The sequence below is a fragment of the Phyllobates terribilis genome, unplaced genomic scaffold (assembly GCF_046119375.1).
Source record: "Phyllobates terribilis strain yellow unplaced genomic scaffold, ASM4611937v1 Scaffold_207__1_contigs__length_3498100, whole genome shotgun sequence".
NCBI lineage: Eukaryota > Metazoa > Chordata > Amphibia > Anura > Dendrobatidae > Phyllobates > Phyllobates terribilis.
The window spans coordinates 563,940-589,069 of record NW_027362967.1 but is presented as its reverse complement, the minus strand read 5'-3'; the positions used below and the strand labels follow the sequence as shown (position 1 = coordinate 589,069).

The following is a 25,130-nucleotide window of genomic DNA, read 5'->3' as shown; positions in this document are numbered from 1 at the left end:
TAAAATATCCTTGAATTATATATTTTTTAACATTTCTACTTAAACTGTAAAATAGCAACTCATGTAAAAAATATTGAATTATTCACCAAGACAATGACAGTTCACAGTCTAATAGAAAACCTCATAGGATGAGCCAGTGGAGCGTGGTGTTCAACTGTTTGTTCATTCAGTCTCTCAAATATGGAATAAAAAGCCACCAAACAATGTTATATAGGCAAAAATAGCACCAATAAAAACTTCTACTCATCTCACAAAAAACAAGTCCCCACTCAGGTCCATCATTTGTCAGTGGAAAAACAGAGATTTACACATTATCAGTGGCTCAAAGGGTCTTGAAAAGCAACTTTGTTTCTATAAACCAATCCAGCAATATCTGCTCTCCCACAGTCAGATCTCCCCCTCTCTTCTGAGCCTTGCAGTGCGTCCAAACCACATTTATCATCCATGTATTTGGCATTACTATAGTGAGAAGAACCCTCTTCATTTACGGTGTGTGTCTCCCGGAGCACAATCTGGGCACTATGTGTTGGCCAATAAATGGCATATTAGTAATTTTCACTTTGAAACATCTACTGTGTGCTAATTTTAGGAAAGTGACTGTGGAGTCAAAGTAGTGACAACTTCTAAAGATTAATTCATTGAGGGTCATAATTTTCAAAATGGAGTCAATATATGGGAATTTCTACTGCTGTGATTTTCTGACATTTTGTATGGTGTGGTGTGTCCCATATCCTCTGGGACCTGCTCCTGCGATGTCTGCTTCTGTCACCAGGTGCTGTCCTATTTATTCTGCAGGCGGCGCTGGTGATTGAGAAGACGACGAGACCAAAAGTTCTGGGCGGCGCAGGCTCTGTCCAGCCACTTAGATTAGTTTGCATGGAACCAGTAGTACCATCCAGTCTGGCAGTATGGGTGTGTGTGCTGTCCAGCTGAAGTAACCTGCTCCCTACTTCAGCCATATGGAAAGCACCGCACCCTACTAAAGCTGGAAGCATATTACCGGAAGCTTCCAGATACAGCCTTGTTCTCCTCTGGTTCAGTCCTCTGCTCAGCTCCCGGCTTGTGTATTTGTTTTCCATTGTGACCCCGGCCCGTTTACTCTGCCCTCCTGGTTCTGGCTACCTGACTATTCTTCTTCCCATCTCACTCCACAGAACAGCAAGTAACACTATGGCCCAAGCCTAGGAGTATCTGCGTAAGTCCAGATCCATAAGGAAGGATTAAAGGGTAATGGGCAAAACTGTGACTACAGATAATAACACCGACTGAAACGATCAAGCTGAATAGTCTTCTTCAGTAAAAAAAACCTTCAGTCTGTAACTGTAACTAGTAGGTAGTTAAAGACTTACATAAGTGAGGCAGGCCGATCCAACCCCAAATAAACTATCATACAGAATGAACATGTAAAAAAAATATAACAATAAAAATATATGCTACATTCCCAACACCAACGTATGTATGAAGGGAGAAATCCAACACTAAACCGGAGTTGCACTCATTTATGGTGGACCATTGGAGGTATGATGAGTCCTGACCAGAAGAGTAGAGAAAGTATTAGTGCCCCCATTTCAGGAGAGATTGTGCAGGAATCTGAATTCTTTAGGATTGAAAACATAATGTAATTTATGACGTGGAGTGAATCCATGAAACCAGGGCTCGAGCCATGCCACCACATCTCCTGCAGGCGTGAATAGATGTATATTACAGCCATCAGCCACGCACAGCTTAGAGACATATCATGGCACAGGTGTAATGTTATTTATGTAGTTTTATCCCAATCCTGCTTGAAGTTATTCAGTTTTAAAAGAAATTAAAAAGTCAGAATAAAGGGAAACTTTGTACAGAAATTCACACTTGGCCCTCACTGCACATTTAATATTTGCGATCATAAAAGTGAAGTTTGGCCAGAAAGACTGGACCTGGTCTTGTAGGGACCATACGAGCACATTCAGCCGCAGAGAAGGGAGAGAAGGTAGATTCATCCAATAAGATATCAGGGATCTAGGAAGCCAACAGCATCATCACCCTCTGCTTTCTCTTACAGGTCCATCAGAATGTTTCGTCAAGTGATTTTCTCACTTGTCAGCATTTTCTACGTACGCTGTCATTTGGCTTTGTAGTTTACAGATCTGGGCAGGTAATGGCCAGCGTCTCCTAATCCCAGGGGGTAGGTGGATCCTCCAGGTTGTAAGTTCTACAGAAAAAGGCTTTCACAATTACACAAAGTAATGTGACCATATTTGGATGGAGAAGAATGTTGTGGTCTAGAGGGAAAATGGTGATCACACGATTGTGATACGGCCGGACTACACCACCGATAAAGCAGCCACAGCCAGTGACTGAGAAGAATCTGTGACTTCTCTGCATTTAGTGGTTACTACTCACTTGGGTAGTCATATGTAGGAATCTCCTCCTTACACCGCTCATCACACCTCACATATGTCTCTGTAGTATTAATATGGGTCAGATCTTCACCCTGAAACAAAAATATTGTAAAAGTCACAGACAGATGGAGAAGTCACATCTATGATCAGCTCTAATCCTGCCATCTCCAACGTTCTCTTTACACAAGTATAAAATATATAATACTGGTGGATGAAACAAGACTGAGCACAAGACCTTCACAGCCGTCTACACATCATAGGGGAGATCTCATGACACCTTCTCTCCATCTACCTGATGATCCTGAGGAACATTGGGATCTTCTTGTTTACAGTCCTGTGGAAGAAGAGGACGGGGACATCTCTCTGGTGTTGTCCTCTTACTGGATAGATCTGGAGGAAACACATACAGGGACTGAATTAATTCTTTACATACAGAGAATTATAGGCCGTGGGTATTTAGTCCTATTACCTGGTGATGCGAGGGGCTGGGGAACCTCCATCATGATGTCCCTGTACAGATATTTGTGTCCTTCTAAATACTCCCACTCCTCCATGGAGAAATAGACTGTGACATCCTGACATCTTATAGGAACCTGACACATACAATGATACAGTCATCCCCCCCAATCCCTCCATAGCATTACTGTATAATGTCCCAGCATTCCCAGCAGTGTCACCTCTCCAGTCAGCAGCTCAATCATCTTGTAGGTGAGTTCTAGGATCTTCTGGTCATTGATGTCCTCATGTATCAGGGGGTGAGATGGAGGCCCTGTGATTGGGCTCAGGGGTCTTCCCCATCCCTCAGACACAGGGTCCTGACAGCGCTCACTAGAGGTCTTCTTCACTACTGTGTAATCCTGGTTATGGAGAGACACATTAATAAATCTCACTCCAGACATTTCCAGAGTCCTCACCTCTCCAGTTCTGTCCATCTGTTATTCCCATAGATAAGAATGATGTAATGTGACGTCATCAGAATCTCTCACCTCTCCAGTAATCCGGAAGAGGATCTCTAGGGTGAGGTGTAATATCCTCTCCATCATCTTGTCTCTGTCCATGTCCATCCTTGATAGGTCATTCAGAAAAATTCTCTTATATAGAAGATCTTCACTGAGAGGATCTGATATTGTAGAGACCTGAATGAGAAGAAGATGAGCCGATGTAACATCATAAAGAATCCTGTGTAATAATACAATTACTGGAGACAATAAGGGAAATCTATCAGGAGATAGAATGTGTAGATGTTGTGTTCTCTAGTTTTTTATGGACTGGAACATAAGTTGAATTGCTGACTTAGACATCTCCTCCATACTTCCAATCACTGGCTAAGTTGGCCACTGCTTCAGTAAGAATCACCCAGAAACCCAAGCAGCAATGGTATTTTTATTATTTTACAACATTCTGCTTTTGTCCCTGACGTACTAATAAAACCTATATATTTTAGGCCACAGACAACAAGCAGTTTCTGCCTCGGAGTCTGCAGCTGAATACGTTTCTTATAGACTCATCTTCCATAACGCTAATTCTCGTCATATACATTACACATGGCATGAGAAATAACAACTTCAAGATGAGGACGACATCTTCATCTTCTAATAAGGCTCTAGAAACAAATTTGTCCAGAGTCCGTCACTGACTACATCATCACCGACCGTCTATATGAATGTTTCCCGTCTTTCCCAGGTTGTAATCTTTTATCATGTTAGATCTAGTGTTGAGCGAGTATGTTCTGTCCGAGTACGCTCGGGCCGAGCTCCGAGTATTTACAGCTGCTCGGTGATATGCTTGAATCACTCCCATGTGCATGATTTGCAACTGTTTGACAGCTTTATTACATGTGAAGAATGTGTAAGAAATAGACATTCTTCCCATGTAATAAAACTGTCAAATAGTCGCAAATCATACACAAGGGAGTGATTCAAGCATATCACCGAGCAGCTGTAAATACTCGGAGCTCGGCCCGAGCGTACTCGGACAGAACATACTCGCTCAACACTAGTTAGATCTCATTTATAAGAGCGTGTTTGTAAGAACAAGACAGTTATTTGATGCTAATGTCTCCATGTACAGTGGTTTATTCCTGGATATTATGTTTCTTTTAGCATTTTCCTGTAGGCTTCCATATATTACATGAAAAACACCAAAAAAAGAAAACCAAGTGTTATACTGTATGTGGGAAGATGGCGGTACTGTGGGAACATTATACTGTATGCGGGGGGATGGTGGTAATGTGGGAACATTATACTGTATGTGGGAAGATGGCGGTACTGTGAGAACATTATACTGTATGTGGGGGGATGGCAGTACTATGAGAACATTATACTGTATGTGGGAAGATGGTGGTAATGTGAGAACATTATACTGTATGTAGGAAGATGGCGGTACTGTGGGAACATTATACTGTATGTGGGGGGATGGCGGTACTGTGGGAACATTATACTGTATGTGGGGGGATGGTGGTACTGTGAGAACATTATACGGTGTGGGGAAATAGAGGTACTATGAGAGCATTATATTGAGAGGCTTAATGACCGCAGTGGCTCCTGCGACCGACCCCTACTTCAGCTGGATGTGTTCTCGGACTGACATTCAGCTGAAGTGCCACAATACACGCTGCTGACCAATCAGAGGCCAGCAGCTGACATCGGCATGTACGCCATTAGGGGGCGCATGGAAGTAACATCATGCTCTCCTGTCACTTGCAGCTGAAGTCAGCGGCAGCTCCAGAAAAAAGACACCGAGCTGCGAGGGAGCAGAGAGAAGGCGAGTATAATGTTCTGTTTTCTTTTAATCAGCGAGTACACGGTGCCCTTTGCCATAATACTACATGTAAGAGTGTGGGCTGTGCATTATACTACATGTACGTTCTATGGGCTGTGCATTATACTACATGTATGACTATGGGCTGTGCATTATACTACATGTACGGACTGTGGGCTGTGCATTATACTACATGTAAGAGTGTGGGCTGTGCATTATACTACATGTAAGAGTGTGGGCTGTGCATTATACTACATGTATGAGTGTGGGCTGTGTATTATACTACATGTATGGACTATGGGCTGTGCATTATACTACATGTATGGACTATGGGCTGTGCATTATACTACATGTATGACTGTGGGCTGTGCATTATACTACATGGATGACTATGGGCTGTGCATTATACTACATGTATGAGTATGGGCTGTGCATTATACTACATGTATGACTATGCGCTGTGCATTATACTATATGGAGGACTATGGGCTGTGCATTATACTACATGGATGACTATGGGCTGTGCATTATACTACATGTAAGAGTGTGGACTGTGCATTATACTACATGTATGACTATGAGCTGTGCATTATACTACATGTACGGACTATGGGCTGTGCATTATACTACATGTATGGACTGTGGGCTGTGCATTATACTACATGTACGGACTATGGGCTGTGCATTATACTACATGTACGGACTATGGGCTGTGCATTATACTACATGGATGACTATGGGCTGTGCATTATACTACATGTAAGAGTGTGGACTGTGCATTATACTACATGTATGACTATGAGCTGTGCATTATACTACATGTACGGACTATGGGCTGTGCATTATACTACATGTACGGACTATGGGCTGTGCATTATACTACATGTATGGACTATGGGCTGTGCATTATACTACATGTAAGAGTGTGGGCTGTACATTATACTACATGTACGGACTATGGGCTGTACATTATACTACATGTATGACTATGGGCTGTGCATTATACTACATGTAAGAGTGTGGACTGTGCATTATACTACATGTATGACTATGAGCTGTGCATTATACTACATGTACGGACTATGGGCTGTGCATTATACTACATGTACGGACTATGGGCTGTGCATTATACTACATGTATGGACTATGGGCTGTGCATTATACTACATGTAAGAGTGTGGGCTGTACATTATACTACATGTACGGACTATGGGCTGTACATTATACTACATGTATGAGTGTGGGCTGTGCATTATACTACATGTATGAGTATGGGCTGTGCATTATACTACATGTATGACTATGGGCTGTGCATTATACTACATGTATGAGTATGGGCTGTGCATTATACTACATGTATGAGTATGGGCTGTGCATTATACTACATGTATGGACTATGGGCTGTGCATTATACTACATGTATGAGTATGGGCTGTGCATTATACTACATGTATGAGTGTGGGCTGTGCATTATACTACATGTATGAGTATGGGCTGTGCATTATACTACATGTAAGAGTGTGGACTGTGCATTATACTACATGTAAGAGTGTGGACTGTGCATTATACTACATGTAAGAGTGTGGACTGTGCATTATACTACATGTAAGAGTGTGGGCTGTGCATTATACTACATGTATGAGTGTGGGCTGTGCATTATACTACATGTATGAGTGTGGGCTGTGCATTATACTACATGTAAGAGTGTGGACTGTGCATTATACTACATGTAAGAGTGTGGGCTGTGCATTATACTACATGTATGAGTGTGGGCTGTGCATTATACTACATGTATGAGTATGGACTGTGCATTATACTACATGTATGGACTATGCGCTGTGCATTATACTACATGTAAGAGTGTGGGCTGTGCATTATACTACATGTATGAGTATGGGCTGTGCATTATACTACATGTATGAGTGTGGGCTGTGCATTATACTACATGGATGACTATGGGCTGTGCATTATACTACATGTATGAGTATGGACTGTGCATTATACTACATGTATGGACTATGCGCTGTGCATTATACTACATGTAAGAGTGTGGGCTGTGCATTATACTACATGTATGAGTATGGGCTGTGCATTATACTACATGTATGAGTGTGGGCTGTGCATTATACTACATGGATGACTATGGGCTGTGCATTATACTACATGTATGAGTATGGGCTGTGCATTATACTACATGTATGGACTATGGGCTGTGCATTATACTACATGTATGAGTGTGGGCTGTGCATTATACTACATGTATGAGTATGGGCTGTGCATTATACTACATGTATGAGTGTGGGCTGTGCATTATACTACATGGATGACTATGGGCTGTGCATTATACTACATGTATGAGTATGGGCTGTGCATTATACTACATGTAAGAGTGTGGGCTGTGCATTATACTACATGTATGAGTGTGGGCTGTGCATTATACTACATGTAAGAGTGTGGGCAGTGCATTATACTACATGTAAGAGTGAGGGCTGTGCATTATACTACATGTATGAACTATGCGCTGTGCATTATACTACATGTATGACTATGGGCTGTGCATTATACTACATGTAAGAGTGTGGGCTGTGCATTATACTACATGTATGAGTGTGGGCTGTGCATTATACTACATGTATGAGTATGGGCTGTGCATTATACTACATGTATGACTATGGGCTGTGCATTATACTACATGTAAGAGTGAGGGCTGTGCATTATACTACATGTATGACTATGGGCTGTGCATTATACTACATGTATGACTATGGGCTGTGCATTATACTACATGTAAGAGTGTGGGCAGTGCATTATACTACATGTAAGAGTGTGGGCTGTGCATTATACTACATGTATGACTATGGGCTGTGCATTATACTACATGTATGACTATGGGCTGTGCATTATACTACATGTAAGAGTGAGGGCTGTGCATTATACTACATGTATGACTATGGGCTGTGCATTATACTACATGTATGACTATGGGCTGTGCATTATACTACATGTAAGAGTGTGGGCAGTGCATTATACTACATGTAAGAGTATGGGCTGTGCATTATACTACATGTATGACTATGGGCTGTGCATTATACTACATGTAAGAGTGAGGGCTGTGCATTATACTACATGTATGACTATGGGCTGTGCATTATACTACATGTATGGACTATGGGCTGTGCATTATACTACATGGATGACTATGGGCTGTGCATTATACTACATGTATGAACTATGCGCTGTGCATTATACTACATGTATGAGTGTGGGCTGTGCATTATACTACATGTATGAGTATGGGCTGTGCATTATACTACATGTATGAGTGTGGGCTGTGCATTATACTACATGGATGACTATGGGCTGTGCATTATACTACATGTATGAGTATGGGCTGTGCATTATACTACATGTATGGACTATGGGCTGTGCATTATACTACATGTAAGAGTGTGGGCTGTGCATTATACTACATGTAAGAGTATGGGCTGTGCATTATACTACATGTAAGAGTATGGGCTGTGCATTATACTACATGGATGACTATGGGCTGTGCATTATACTACATGTATGAGTATGGGCTGTGCATTATACTACATGTATGGACTATGGGCTGTGCATTATACTACATGTAAGAGTATGGGCTGTGCATTATACTACATGGATGACTATGGGCTGTGCATTATACTACATGGATGACTATGGGCTGTGCATTATACTACATGTATGACTGTGGGCTGTGCATTATACTACATGTATGGACTATGGGCTGTGCATTATACTACATGTAAGAGTATGGGCTGTGCATTATACTACATGTAAGAGTGTGGGCTGTGCATTATACTACATGTATGGACTATGGGCTGTGCATTATACTACATGTATGGACTATGGGCTGTGCATTATACTACATGTATGGACTATGGGCTGTGCATTATACTACATGTATGACTATGGGCTGTGCATTATACTACATGTACGGACTATGGGCTGTGCATTATACTACATGTATGGACTATGGGCTGTGCATTATACTACATGTATGACTGTGGGCTGTGCATTATACTACATAGATGACTATGGGCTGTGCATTATACTACATGTAAGAGTGTGGGCTGTGCATTATACTACATGTATGACTATGGGCTGTGCATTATACTACATGTAAGAGTATGGGCTGTGCATTATACTACATGTATGACTATGGGCTGTGCATTATACTACATGTATGACTATGGGCTGTGCATTATACTACATGTATGACTATGGGCTGTGCATTATACTACATGTACGGACTATGCGCTGTGCATTATACTACATGTATGACTATGGGCTGTGCATTATACTACATGTGTGACTATGGGCTGTGCATTATACTACATGTATGGACTATGGGCTGTGCATTATACTACATGTATGACTATGGGCTGTGCATTATACTACATGTACGGACTATGCGCTGTGCATTATACTATATGTATGGACTATGGGCTGTGCATTATACTACATGAACGGACTATGGGCTGTGCATTATACTACATGTATGAGTATGGGCTGTGCATTATACTACATGTACGGACCATGGGCTGTGCATTATACTACATGTACGAACCATGGGCTGTGTATTATGCTACTTGTACGGACCATGGGCTGTGCATTATGCTACATGTACGGACTATGGGCTGTGCATTATACATGTATGGACTATGGGCTGTGCATTATACTACATGTATGACTATGGGCTGTGCATTATACTACATGTACGGACTATGCGCTGTGCATTATACTATATGTATGGACTATGGGCTGTGCATTATACTACATGAACGGACTATGGGCTGTGCATTATACTACATGTATGAGTATGGGCTGTGCATTATACTACATGTACGGACCATGGGCTGTGCATTATACTACATGTACGAACCATGGGCTGTGTATTATGCTACTTGTACGGACCATGGGCTGTGCATTATGCTACATGTACGGACTATGGGCTGTGCATTATACATGTATGGACTATGGGCTGTGCATTATACTACATGTATGACTATGGGCTGTGCATTATACTACATGTACGGACTATGCGCTGTGCATTATACTATATGTATGGACTATGGGCTGTGCATTATACTACATGAACGGACTATGGGCTGTGCATTATACTACATGTATGAGTATGGGCTGTGCATTATACTACATGTACGGACCATGGGCTGTGCATTATACTACATGTACGAACCATGGGCTGTGTATTATGCTACTTGTACGGACCATGGGCTGTGCATTATGCTACATGTACGGACTATGGGCTGTGCATTATACATGTACGGACTATGGGCTGTGCATTATACTGCATGTATGGACTATGGGCTGTGCATTATACAACCCCTGGCAAAAATTATGGAATCACCGGGCTCGGAGGATGTTCATTCAGTTGTTTAGATTTGTGACATGTCTGTGATCTGATTTTTTTCAACAACATTAAAGTCATTTCAAATGGCAACTTTATGGCTTTAAGAAATACTAAAAGAAATCAAGAAAAAAAATGTTGTACTCAGTAAGGGTAATTTTTTTCCGACCAAGCAGAGGGAAAAAATTATGGAATCACTCTGTAAATTTTCCTTTCCAAAACTAACACCTGCATCAAATTAGATCTGCTCATTAGTCTGCATCTAAAAAGGAGTGATCACACCTTGGAGAACTGTTGCACCAAGTGGACTGACATGAATCATGGCACCAACACGAGAGATGTCAATTGAAACAAAGGAGAGGATTATCAAACTCTTAAAAGAAGGTAAATCATCATGCAATGTTGCAAAAGATGTTGGTTGTTCACAGTCAGCTGTGTCTAAAATCTGGACCAAATGCAAACATGGGAAGGTTGTTAAAGGCAAACATACTGGTAGACCAAGGAAGACATCAAAGTATCAAGACCAGAAACTTAAAGCAATATGTCTCCAAAACAGGAAATGCACAATAAAACAAATGAGGAACGAATGGGAGGAAACTGGAGTCAATGTCTGTGACCGAACTGTAAGAAACAGCCTAAAGGAAAGGGGATTTACATACAGAAAAGCTACACAAAAGCCATCATTAACACCTAAACAGAAAAAACAAGGTTACAATGGGCTAAGGAAAAGCAATCGTGGACTGTGGATAACTGGATGAAAGTCATATTCAGTGATGAATCGCAAATCTGCATTGGGCAAAGTGATGATGCTGGAACTTTTGTTTGGTGCCGTTCCAATGAGATTTATAAAGATGACTGCATGAAGAGAACATGCAAATTTCCACAGTCATTGATGATATGGGGCTGCATGTCAGGTAAAAGCACTGGGGAGATGGCTGTCATTACATCTTCAATAAATGCCCAAGTTTACATTGATATTTTGGACAGTTTTCTTATCCCATCAATTGAAAGGATGTTTGGGGATGATGACATCATTTTTCAAGATGATAATGCATCCTGCCATAGAGCAAAACTGTGAAAACATTCCATGAAAGAAGACACATAAGGTCAATGTCATGGCCTGCAAATAGTCCGGATCTCAATCCAATTGAAAATCTTTGGTGGAAGTTGAAGAAAATAGTCCATGACAAGGCTCCAACCTGCAAAGCTGATCTGGCAACAGCAATCAGAGAAAGTTGGAGCCAGATCGATGAAGAGTACTGTTTGTCACTCATTAAGTCCACGCCTCAGAGACTGCAAGCTGTTATTAAAGCCAGAGGTGGTGCAACAAAATACTAGTGATGTATTGGAGTGTTCTTTTGTGTTTTGTTTTTCATGATTCCAGAATTTTTTCCTCAGAATTGAGTGATTCCATAATTTTTTCCCTCTGCTTGGTCGGAAAGAAATTACCCTTACTGAGTACCACATTTTTTTTCTTGATTTCTTTTAGTGTTTCTTAAAGCCATAAAGTTGCCATTTGAAATGACTTTAGTTTTGTGCTATGTCTGTGATCTGCTTTTTTTCAACAACTTTATGAACATCCTGCGAGCCCGGTGATTCCATAATTTTTGCCAGGGGTTGTACTACATGTACGGACTAAGGGCTGTGCATTATACTACATGTACAGACTATGGGCTGTGCATTATACTAAATAGATGACTATGGGCTGTGCATTATACTACATGGATGACTATAGGCTGTGAATTATACTACATGCACGGACTATGGGCTGTGCATTATGCTACATGTACGGACTATGGGCTGTGCATTATACTACATGTATGAACTGTGGTCTGTGCATTATACTACATGTACGGACTATGGGCTGTGAATTATACTACATGTACGGACTATGGTCTGTGCATTATACTACATGTACGGACTATGGGCTGTGCATTATACTACATGTATGACTATGGGCTGTGCATTATACTACATGTATGGACTATGGGCTGTGCACTATACTACATGTATGAACTGTGGTCTGTGCATTATACTACATGTACGGACTATGGGCTGTGCATTATACTTCTGTTATGGGGTTCCATCACTTCTATGTTCGCCCCTGGTGAGTGTAATAGTTTATTTTTTTCTATACACCAAAGAACAGGGGCAGAACGGGGGACATATACTAGGTTGAGGCCCAGGATAAGGGACATACGTATACAGGGGGTACGGAAAGTATTCCCTTTAAATTTTTCACTGTTTTTTTTTTTAACATAATTTTTATTAGATTTTTCAAAACATAAATACATAACTGTAGTATAAACATGAAAAATGGCTATTTTATATTTCAGATCCATATTGAAATAAAATAGGAACCAAACATGTCAGCATTTGTCGGTATCCAACCTCAGTAGACTAGGGGTCATTAGTCCAGACATACTAAAACATAGCATTAGTTTAAGTTTACTAACAGTCTGAGGTTTAATCTTTATTACTGAAGGGAATTAGCCTTTTGTATATGCCATGAGAGATCCGATGTAGAACTAGAGACAGACGATTGCACAATATTGTAAATAAGAATTACAGGCATATGGCTTCAGATGGAGAAGCTTATTGTAGTACAAAAAATATAAGTGGCTATCTGAAACCCATTATGATGTATCCAACCATTAATTAATATTCTGGTTATATATTCTGTGTTAAGGTATACTTTATCTGTGAATGTATCTCACTGATACATAGCTTCTTAACACAATATACTGTCTGGGAAGAAAACCTTGTTCTGATTTATAACCCGGTGTAGGATTTACTCTTATCATATGTAAACATTATGACAGAAGTAGAATGGTCCGTGAACAGGTCTTGTCCGGCATTGCTTATCTGTGATAGCTGGCCACTGTCATGGGATTGGAATGTTGGACAACAACCTATGAACTTTCATGCTTACGTAATATTAGGTTGGGTAAGCCTTTTTCTAAAATGTATAAAGCTGTTGAAGAATTCAGTTATGGCAGAAGCATTGTGGACCTGTGAAGAGGACGCTCTTCACAGTGTAGGACCTAGGACGCATTCTCTGCCCATCGCTGAACGCTTCTCCAGCTGATGTTTCCGGACAGATGATGTACATGCTACTAGGGAAATCTTTTTCTTCTGCTATCTTATAGTAAGTATGTAACCTTTATAAGTATTTAACCTTTGTAACCTTTAATCTACAAAAGTGTACGCAATATCATAATATCATACTATTCCTTTGATTCTGTATTTTATCTTTCAAATTAACTATTATTTATAAAATTGTGTTTCTTTTTAATAAATTTGCAAAAATTTCTACATTTCTGTTTCTTTTTAAGTGAAGATGGGGTGCAGAGTGTACTTTAATGAGAGAAAAAAATGAACTTTTTAGAATTTACCAAATGGCTGCAATGAAACAAAGAGTGAAAAATTCACAGGGGTCTGAATACTTTCCGTACCCACTGTACATATCAGGATGGGGGGTGGTCGAAATCTCGCAACGGGTCCTATCAGACCCTAGTTATGCCTCTGATTGTACTGTGCGGGGGGATGGCGGTACTATGGGAACATTACACTGTGTGGGGCAAAGAAAGGGACATAATGGGGGCATTACACTGTGTGGGGGCATCATACATCCTGCATAAGGGGTATAATGGGGGCATTACACTGTGTGGGGGGCATCATACATCCTGCATAAGGGGCATAATGGGGGCATTACACTGTGTCGGGGCATCATACATCCTGCATAAGGGGCATAATGGGGGCATTACACTGTGTGGGGGCATCATACATACTGCATAAGGGACATAATGGGGGCATTACACTGTGTGGGGGGCATCATACATCCTGCATTAGGGGCATAATGGGGGCATTACACTGTGGGGTCCTGTACTCTGAGAACAATACGTTTCCTCCCTTCCTGTCTCCATAGTTGGGTCGTATGTATCTATTACAGGAAACAGAACAGAAACCTTATGATTGTTATAAAGGGGCAACACAAGACCCCAAAAGAGCCTCCGTGCTGAAGGGGTTATTGCCCCCTGCCCCAGTAATGGGGGTCTCCACATACCTCCACCTGCAGAGCCGCCACCACATATATGGCTGTTGTGTGCGCACAGGAGCTGTGATGAGGTCACAGGAGGGGAGGAGTCAGGGGTCACATGATCAGGGGCCTCAGTGGATGCAGGACTCTGCTGTGCTGGTTGTCATGGTGCTGGATGAGCTGAAGTTTATGTGTGGGGTCAGGAGGGGTTTACAGTGTGGATGTAGCAGAGCCGTGTGTGTACGAGGTGTACGGAGCGGAGCCGCGCGTGTACGAGGTGTACGGAGCGGAGCCGGGCGTGTACGAGGTGTACGGAGCAGGACCGCGCGTGTACGAGGTGTACGGAGCGGAGCCGCGTGTACGAGGTGTACGGAGCGGAGCCGCGCGTGTACGAGGTGTACGGAGCGGAGCCGCGTGTGTACGAGGCGTACGGAGCGGAGCCGCGTGTGTACGAGGTGTACGGAGCGGAGCCGCGCGTTTACGAGGTGTACGGAGCGGAGCCGCGCGTGTACGAGGCGTACGGAGCGGAGCCGCGTGTGTACGAGGTGTACGGAGGGGAGCCGCGTGTGTACGAGGTGTGCGGAGCGGAGCCGCGCGTGTACGAGGTGTACGGAGCGGAGCCGCGCGTGTACAAGGTGTACGGAGCGGAGCCGCGCATTTACGAGGTGTACGGAGCAGAGACGCGCGTGTACGAGGTGTACGGAGCCGAGCCGTGCGTGTACGAGGTGTACGGAGCGGAGCCGCGGATGTATGAGGTGTACGGAGTGGAGCCGTGCGTGTACAAGGTGTACGGAGCGGAGCCACGTGTGTACGAGGTGTACGGAGCAGAGCCGCATCTGTAAGTGGTGTACGGAGCAGAGTCGCGTCTGTACGCAGCGGAGCCGTGTGTGTACGAGGTGTACGGAGCGGCGCCATGTGTGTACGGAGCGGAGTCGCTCGTGTACGAGGTGTACGGAGCAGAGCCGTGTGTGTACGAGGTGTATGGAGCGGAGCAGTGTGTGTACGAGGTGTACGAAGCGGTGCCATGTGTGTACGGAGCGGAGCCGTGTGTGTACGAGGTGTACAGAGCGGAGCCGCGTGTGTACGAGGTGTACGAAGCGGAGCCGCGTGTGTACGAGGTGTACGGAGCGGTGCCGCGCGTGTACGAGATGTACGGAGCGGAGCCGTGTGTGTACGAGATGTATGTTGTTGAGGTTTCATTCGATAATCTTGTTCTGCCATTTGGATTCTCCAATGCACCAACAGGATTTCACGACTTTCTGAATGATATTTCTCTGATTACATCGGGAGATTTCTTGTGATTTATCTTGATGATAGAATTTTCTCTCCTGATTTGGATTCTCACCAGGAACATGTCCGTCTTCTATTAGAAAGGTTGAGGGAGAATTCTTTCTTTGTTACAATTGAGAAATGTTTTTTTTTTTCTGTTCAGGAAGTTTCATTCCCGGGGGTAATTTTATCGGCTGATGGTTTACGATGGATCCTGAGAAGGTGAAAGCCATAATAGATTGGGTCCAACCTGGTGACCTGAAAGTGTTGCAACATTTTGTAGGATTCGCCAACTATTATAGGAAATTCTTTAGGTTTTTTTTCTCAGATTACTGACCTCACACGTAAGGGGGCAGATCTCAAGGTTTGGTCACCAGATGCTATTGGGGCTTTTGAAAAATTGAAGGAGAGTTTTATGTCTGCTCCTGTTCTAATCCAACCCGATCTCCAAGAACCATTCATTGTGGAGGTGGATGTTTCGGATGTCGGGGTCGGGGCCGTTTTATGTCAATGTTCCAAGACTCTGACCAATTTGTGCTTTTTTATCAAGAAAATTTTCATCTGCTGAAATTTTGTGGTTGGGAATTGTGAGTTACTCACTGTTAAATCAGCCTTTAAGGTTTGAAGACATTTTCTGGAGGGAGAAGTTCATCAAATAACTGTGGTCACTGACCAGAAGAATTTAGCGTATATTGAATCAGCTAAATGGCTAACTCCTAGACCGACCAGAGGGTCCTTATTTTTCTCTAGATTAAATTTCTCTATCACTTTCAGGCCGGGTTCCAAGCAGTTTTAGTTCTGTTTCTCCCCCAAGACCTCCATTCTCCCTGAGGGCATTGTGGTTTCTGTGATATCCTTGGAGGTTGAAGCTAAGATCTGTAAAGTCCAATCGTTTGCTCTTTTCGCCACGCCTATGTCCAAATTATTTGTAGCTGTGTATCTAAGATTGCAGCTGTTGCAGGAGTTTCATGATTTAATCATGAGTGGTCGTCCGCGGTTCACAGCTATGCAGAGAGCTATCACTAGCCTTTTTTAGTGGCCATCTATGTATAATTTTAATTATATTAAAGATTTTGTATCTGTTCATGAAGTTTGCGCACATGCTAAAGTCTGTCATAACAGTCCGGTTGGAGCATTGGCTCCATTGCAATTCCAGAAAGACAGTGAACTCATCTGTCCATGGATTTCATCACAGATTTGCCTCTGTCTGGTGGGAAGACTGTCTTTGAGTGGTCATTGACTGATTCATTAAACGGGCTCATTTTGTTCCTTTCTCAGAGGATTACCTAATGCAGAGACATTCTCCAGGTTTTTTATTTCTCATAAAGTAAGGCTACATGGGATCCCTCTTAACACTGTGTTTGATAGGGCAGTGCAATTTGTCCCCAAATTCTGCAGAGATTTTTGTAATAAACTGGGAATTCATTTATTTTCCTGCGCCTACCACCCTGAAACCAATGGTCAGACAGAAAGGACTAATCAATCTCTATAACAAATTTTAGGGTATGTGCCCACGATGCGTAATTCATGCGTATTTTGTGCGGAAATTTCCGCTGCATAAACGCATGAATTACGCATGTTAGCCTCCCCCCATGGTCCCCTATGGCATTCCGCAATTGTAATGCCCATACTGCGGAATTTTCCGCAGCATTTTTGATGTGCGGAAAATTCCGCAGCATGTCAATTCTTTGTGCGTTTACGCATGCGGAATGGCCATATACAATGCAGTAGAATACGCAAGGCAATTCCGCATGTGCAAAACGCATGAATTCCGCTTGAAAAACGCATGTCAAATTCCGCATGCATTTTTCCAGGAAAAGGACATGCGGAAATGAAGCGCAAAATTCCGCTTAATTTGCGCATCGTGGGCACATACCCTTAAGGTGTTTTGTTACAGCTCAGTGTTTTGTTGTGACTTCATTCTTACTGCTTGCTGAGTTTGCCTTTAAGGCCACCGCCCCACTATTAGTATTTGGCCAGTAATTTTTTTCAGGAGTGGGAGCCAAAACCAGGAGTGGGTGATAATTGTAGAATTGGTGAGTTGTTTCTATTATATATTTTCTCTGATTGTTCTTCACCTGGTTTTGGCTCCCACTCCTGAGAAAAAATACTGACCGAATACTGAACCAAATACTGATAGTGGGGCCGTGGCCTAACAGTCGTATCATTCAGTCTGCTGGAACCTTGCCATTTTATTGTAATTATGGTGATCATCCCCATTTTTTTTAATTTTCCTTTCTCTTTCCTGTTTGCCCGAATGGCCATTTCTCCACCCGTATTAAGTGCTCCCTAGTCCTTAGTATGGTCTTTGGAAGGAATAAGTCAGCTAGAGATAGTCGCCATCATGCTCTCCAGAGACCCCCGAGCATCCCCAAGGAATAATCGTAAATCATCGGCAAACAATGCCACCTTCTCTTCCTTGGTCCCATATTTAAATCCATTTATCTCCGACATTTTACTAATTCCTGCCGCAAGAGGTTCAGTTGCTCTTGAAAACAATGAGAGACAGGGGGCACCCTTGTCTTGTACCTCTGTGCAACAAAAATCGATTAGCCATAGATTCATTCGCTCTTATTTTGGCCTTTGAGTCTGAATAAAGCAATTGCACCCATTATATAAATTTGTCCATCTGCCGCAATGTAGCTGAGAAATATTGCCATTCTACACTGTCAAAGGCCTTAGCAGCGTCCAAAGACAGGATCCCCCTTTGACCAATATTATCAGCCCTTGCTTGTATATTAATATAAAGCCTTCTGAGATTGATCGTGGTGGACATATCAGGCATAAACCCAGACTGACCGGGGTGTATTATTGAGATTACTTTTGAGAATTTGTTAGCAAGAAGTTTGACATCTACTGTTAAAAGAGAGATGAGTCTATAGGATGCCTGCATGCTAGGGTCTTTGCCTTATTTAGGTAATACTGTAATTATGGCTTCATGCATGGATGTGGCAATGATCCTCCTTCGAATTGTATACCTCCAATAATACTGGTAGTAATACTTCCTTATATCTGTTATATTCTTCCACTGGAAGACCGTCCATTCCCGGTGCTTTATCGTTGGCCATTGAGCTCAGTGCCCATTCTAACTCTTCTATATCAAGTAGTTCATCTAATAAATTCTGAGAGTGTTCTTCTGAGGGTTGAACCTGAGAAGTACAGTGCTGGCCAAAAGTATTGGCACCCCTGCAATTCTGTCAGATAATACTCAGTTTCTTCCTGAAATGATTGCAATCACAAATTCTTTGGTATTATTCTCTTCATTTAATTTGCTTGCAAGGAAAAAACGCAAAAGAGAATGAAGCAAAAATCAAATCATTGATCATTTCACACAAAACTCCAAAAAAGGGCCGGACAAAAGTATTGGCACCCTCAGCCTAATACTTGGTTGCACAACCTTTAGCCAAAATAACTGCAAACAACCGCTTCCGGTAACCATCAATGAGTTTCTTACAATGCTCTGCTGGAATTGTAGACCATTCTTCTTTGGCAAACTGCTCCAGGTCCCTGTTATTTGAAGGGTGCCTTCTCCAAACTGCCATTTTGAGATCTCTCCACAGGTGTTCTTTGGGATTTAGGTCTGGACTCATTGCTGGCCACCTTAGAAGTCTCCAGTGCTTTCTCTCAAACCATTTTATAGTGCTTTTGGAAGTGTATTTTGGGTCATTGTCCTGCTGGAAGACCCATGACCTCTGAGGGAGACCCAGCTTTCTCACACTGGGCCCTACATTATGCTGCAAAATTTGTTGGTAGTCTTCAGACTTCATAATGCCATGCACACGGTCAAGCAGTCCAGTGCCAGAAGCAGCAAAGCAACCCCAAAACATCAGGGAACCTACACCATGTTTGACTGTAAGGACCGTGTTCTTTTCTTTGAATGCCTCTTTTTTTTTTCTGTACACTCTATGTTGATGCTTTTTCCCAAAAAGCTCTACTTTTGTCTCATCTGACCAGAGAACATTCTTCCAAAACGTTTTAGGCTTTCTCAGGTAAGTTTTGGCAAACTCCAGCCTGACTTTTTTATGTCTCGGGGTAAGAAGTGGGGTCTTCCCGGGTATCCTACCATACAGTCGCTTTTCATTCAGACGTCGACGGATAGTACGGGTTGACACTGTTGTACCCTCGGACTGCAGGGCAGCTTGAACTTGTTTGGATGTTAGTCGAGGTTCTTTATCCACCATCCGCACAATCTTGCGTTGAAATCTCTCGTCAATTTTTCTTTTCCGTCCACATGTAGGGAGGTTAGCCACAGTGCCATGGGCTTTAAACTTCTTGATGACACTGCGCACGGAAGACACAGGAACATTCAGGCCTTTGGAGATGGACTTGTAGCCTTGAGATTGCTCATGCTTCCTCACAATTTGGTTTCTCAAGTCCTCAGACAGTTCTTTGGTCTTCTTTCTTTTCTCCATGCTCAATGTGGTACACACAAGGACACAGGACAGAGGTGGAGTCAACTTTAATCCATGTTAACTGGCTGCAAGTGTGATTTAGTTTTTGCCAACACCTGTTAGGTGCCACAGGTAAGTTACAGGTGCTGTTAATTACATGAATTAGAGAAGCATCATATGATTTTTCAAAGGGTGCCAATACTTTTGTCTACCCCTTTTTTTTGGTTTGGTGTGGAATTATATCCAATTTGGCTTTAGGACAATTCTTTTTGTGTTTTTTCATCGAAGACAAATTAAATGAAGATAATAATACCAAAGAATTTGTGATTGCAATCATTTTCAGGAAGAAACTGAGTATTATCTGACAGAATTGCAGGGGTGCCAATACTTTTGGCCAGCACTGTATACAGATTTGCATAGTATTCCCCCAACACTTTCAGTATGTCCACTGTGGACTGTACCACGTTACCCTCCCTAGTCTCCAGACTGGATATACAGGCCGAGTCCCTCTGGCCGGCAGCTATCACAGATATAAGTGACCTGCTTTTCCCCCTCTTCACATTATTGCATCTTGTGAATCAGCTTCTTCCTTCCTGCAGCTGCAATGTTCCCGGATTCAGCAGGTCCTGAGCTGCTTTCTGTTTTGCGCAGCCGGCGTTGGATCTGTAATCATGGCACTCTCAGGATTTGAGAGATACAGAAACACCAATTGATCCTGCTGCTTAGTCCGGGATTTAGCAGCTGAGATTTCTTTTATAAATATTCCTTTAAGGTTGGCCTTCATGGCTTCCCATACATATAAAAAATAAGTTGTATTTTTATTAATCACAAGATATTCCTTTATATCCCCCTCAATTTTCCCCTTAAGATTTATAACTTGCAACCAAAAGGGGTTAATTTCCCTGTGGGTCTGTACTGCATTGGGAGATTAAGCTTAGGGAGACACACAGGAGAATGATGGGATAGCATTCTGGGCAGGAGCTGATGTCAGATACAAGACCCTGCATCAGTTCATTTCCAAGAGCCAAATCCATTCTTGACAAAGAGGAGAATGTGGACGAAGAGCAGGAGTATGGTAGACTCCATACTAAATAAGGAAGGAGTCACTGACTGTGGTGGCCCCTCCCCAGGCCGTGGCGATTGGTGATCCTCCTTCGCTGCCCCTTACTGACCAGTGATCCTGAAGTTCCCGGAAGGGTCCAATGGAACAGAAGGGATGGCTGCCACAAGCCGTCCCATGGATACATAAACACCGGGACATCCTACGTTCCTTCCTTTCTCTGTTGGTCCCGGAGTCAAACGTCGCTTTGGACAATTCAGGATCAGGTCAGATTGCTGAGGCCCTCCGGGCTGGGTTTGCACAGGGGGGGCGAGCGCTAGTTACATGCCCTCATGTGTGGGCTCAGCGCTCCTCCCCCCGATCCCAGCTCTAAATCCCCAGATTACCCGGCCCCAGGCCCTCAACCCCTTATGGGAACATCATATTCCCCGGACCCAGTCCCATCACCCCTTTGGCCCACTCACCCTCTCCATCAGGATCAAGTTCCGCTGGTAACGCGGTTTCCCCCACTCCACGTGCTGCGGTCGGATCCTCTGGGACAGGGGACTGCGCATCTGCGGCTGCCTGGCCCTCCATTCTTGCCCGGCCGTCGCAGCCGCACAGCTGCAGGAGATTCATAAGGCCACGCTCATAGCAGCAGGGGATTGGGCAGCTGAGGCGACTCGGCAGGCGCGCGCTGGCACAGAAGAGCGGGCTGCTGTGGCGGTTCGGCGGGCGCACACCAGAGCAGGGGAGCGGGCAGCTGCAGCGGTTCGCCGAGCGCGCCGGCGCAGGGGAGCGGACGCGCGACTCCTCGAGGTCGGAGTTGCATGCTGGTGGAGGCGTGGCTGGAGAGCCGGCAGCGCTCAATGCGCATGTGCTGGGTCAGGGCCCGCCGCACGTGACCCTGCAGGCCACGCCCCCCAGTCCAGGATGCTGTGGGGCAGAGCAGGAGGCTGCGACTGATGCGGCGGCGGGCCCTGCGCCTCACTCACAGCTGGCGCAGGGCTCCGCTGCGCTAATAAATGAGTGGGGGCTTTCTTCGGCGGCGGGCGCAGAGTGGATTCAGGGCTCGTGCCCGCCGCCGGGGCTGGAGACAACACTGAGCCCGTTGTCCCACACCCCCCAGCACACACCCGTTCTGCATCCCGCCGAGGGGCGCCCTGGAAAGTGGAGGTCCAGTCGGCACTCCCGCCTTCCAGAGCGCTTTAGGCACAGTACGCCACAGCCACATAGAAGAAGCTGCCGGCCACTTAGTAATCAGTCCCCGCCCCCTCAACATACAGCAGGGGCTGTGGCAGAGCAGAGCTCCGGACGGTAATCCTCTGCCAGGAGTGGTGCTCTGCAAACCCCCCAAACACTCCCCCGCAGAAAACCCTGTAATAAAAATAAAAGAAAAAGTGCCCAAAACAGAACACAAGACACTACACAACCAGGGGACATGGCGGCCCCTGTAATCACCGCAGCCCATCTATTGCCCATTCACAGTAACAATAACCCCTTGATGGACACTACGCGGAGCTTAAACGCTTCAGCGCTCATCCTCGCCTCCTCCATATACCCCTATAATAGCGCAGCGACGCACGCGCTTGACACCGCTATAGCATCGCAGCACCAGATTGAAAATGTATTAGTTAATGTTCCCCTGACACCCACCCGCTGGCCACAAATAGCACCGACATGTCCAGGCAGGACGCTGGTAAATGGCGCAGAACCCCCCATACACCCTCACGGACAGAGAGACATCAGGCGTACTCGCTCCAGGCGAACTCGCCGTAGTTCCTCCGATGACAGGTCAACACCATTGCACACAAGTCACCGGCGAAGGAAGCGGTTGTCACAAACAAAGCGGAGATCGGCATCCCACAAGAGGGGTCACAGATCAAGGTCCTCAAGGTGGCGCTCACCATTCTCCACTTCAGAGATGTCGAGCACCAATAGCCGCTTACACCGATCCCGTCCTCCGGGGAACAGAAATGATACAATGGCACCCTCCAGAGCTTACAGCCTGCACGATGCAACGATTTCTTTCAAGTCTACGAGCAGAGGCACGCCACTCACCCCGAGCAAGACTGGTGCCGGAGTTCCTCTACACATTGGAGTCCCTCCTCCAGCCGTAGGAATGGGTGAGTGCAATATAAGTATAACTGAAATGGGAAATAATAACAACTTAATAGCGGCCCTTAAGGCCCTAGTCGAACAACTATCTGCCCCACCAGGCGCGGTACATAATTCTACGAAAACAGCTCCACCATTAGCCAGCGTACACAAGGACGCATTCTTTTGCGGGATTAGTTCATTGGGTTCACACATAGACGAGGAAACAAGAATTAAAATATGGAATAATGACTACATCGACATTTGGTCCCTAGTATCCACGGACCAACATACTATAGACAAAGAAAGAAGGGTAGCCAACAGACTATTCGACAGAAACAGACAAAAAGTTGAAAAGACAATGAGTAACTGGTTGCATTTTCTGTCCTGGGTTGCGTTATGGGCCAAAAGCATCCGAAATGCTGCTCGGAACTATTCATATACCAGGATACGGTGTATAACTCGTACAAAGCCCACGGCGGTTCAGCATTGTGGCGCTACGACGAAGAGTTCCGGAGGTGGTTGGCCCTGCAACCACAGCTAGGCTGGGGAGTAAAAGCTACAGACGTATGGTTGCGACTAATGCTGTCACAGAAAAACCATCCCTTTCCAACAACAGCTACTGGACAACCGGCAACAGCAGGCCAAAATTCAGTGGTCCTACATAGACCAGGGGCCTGCTGGCAGTTTAACGAGGGACACTGTCGTTTTTACGCCTTAAGCAGATACAAGCATGAATGCTCTGCCTGTGGTGGAGCCCACCCCGCGGAAAGATGTTCTCGTCCCGCAAGCAAATTATCAATTAAACTCCCTCAGTCAGAATCCAAGGACCCCGGTGAGCGTAAACGCGATGGGCCCCTGGCTAGACCAATATCCTAAGAAAGGCGCGGCGGGGCAGTTACGTTTTGATTTCACATACGGTTTTTCATCCCTTTCAAACTTAATAAATCGCCTACCTTTGCAAATATCCTTAAATCTGCAAGAGATCACCCCCAAATACTTAGGCAAAAAATACAAAAAGAAGTAGCTCTAGGCAGAGTTGCGGGCCCTTTCCCAACACCACCATTCAGTAACCTAAGAGTTTCCCCTCTGGGAATAATACCCAAAAAAGAGCCAGGTTCATTCCGGCTTATCCATCATTTTTCTTACCTAAAAGGAGAGTCTGTGAATGACGGTATTTCGTCTGAAGATGCCTCGGTCTCCTACGCGTCCTTCGACAGAGCAGTAATGTTAGTACACGATGCAGGGCCCGGAGCGCAGCTCGCTAAATCCGACATAGAATCCGCCTTTCGCCTACTACCGGTGCACCCAGATTGCTACCACCTGTTGGGATGCCAAGTGGACAACGACTACTTCTACGACACTTGCCTCCCAATGGGTTGTTCAATATCTTGTTATTACTTCGAACTATTCAGTTCCTTCCTAGAATGGGTTGCCCACCCTCCCTATGGGATATAGTGGCGAACAGCTGATGCCATTAATCAGAGCGTCAGTCACCCCGTCGACATGGCAAGCATACGGTAAGGCATGGGAAGACTGGACACGACTAGTAGCAGGTAGACGGGTTGACCAATGTGAACAAGCCAGATTACAAGTCACCATAGAATTTCTTCACCAGCCAATGATGAGAGGCATATCAGGGGCGTCAGCGCAGCGGTGGCTGACCAGAGTGGCATTTCACTTCCAACTACTGAATTGGGGAGATGTGACAAAAAGATTCATCATCAAACAAGCCTTAAAA

At 44.3% G+C, this 25,130-nt stretch overlaps 1 protein-coding gene across 2 annotated transcripts in view; it reads right to left on the bottom strand.

Annotated features, from left to right (window-relative positions):
• The window catches only part of LOC141213686 (uncharacterized), a 104,762-nt gene that overhangs the window by 6,232 nt on the left and 73,400 nt on the right, over positions 1-25,130 (bottom strand). Inside the window, exons 1-6 of one of the 2 annotated variants that reach the window (XM_073665287.1) lie at positions 14,621-14,695; positions 3,371-3,520; positions 3,062-3,241; positions 2,854-2,977; positions 2,677-2,774; positions 2,386-2,476 (exon numbers count right to left, since the gene is read on the bottom strand). In XM_073665287.1, the coding sequence (XP_073521388.1) occupies positions 2,386-2,476; positions 2,677-2,774; positions 2,854-2,977; positions 3,062-3,241; positions 3,371-3,448 (571 nt within the window). In that variant the 5' untranslated portion in view covers positions 3,449-3,520; positions 14,621-14,695. Of the gene's footprint in view, positions 1-2,385; positions 2,477-2,676; positions 2,775-2,853; positions 2,978-3,061; positions 3,242-3,370; positions 3,521-14,620; positions 14,696-25,130 lie in introns of those variants that run through there. The other variant, XM_073665288.1, reaches the window with a different exon arrangement.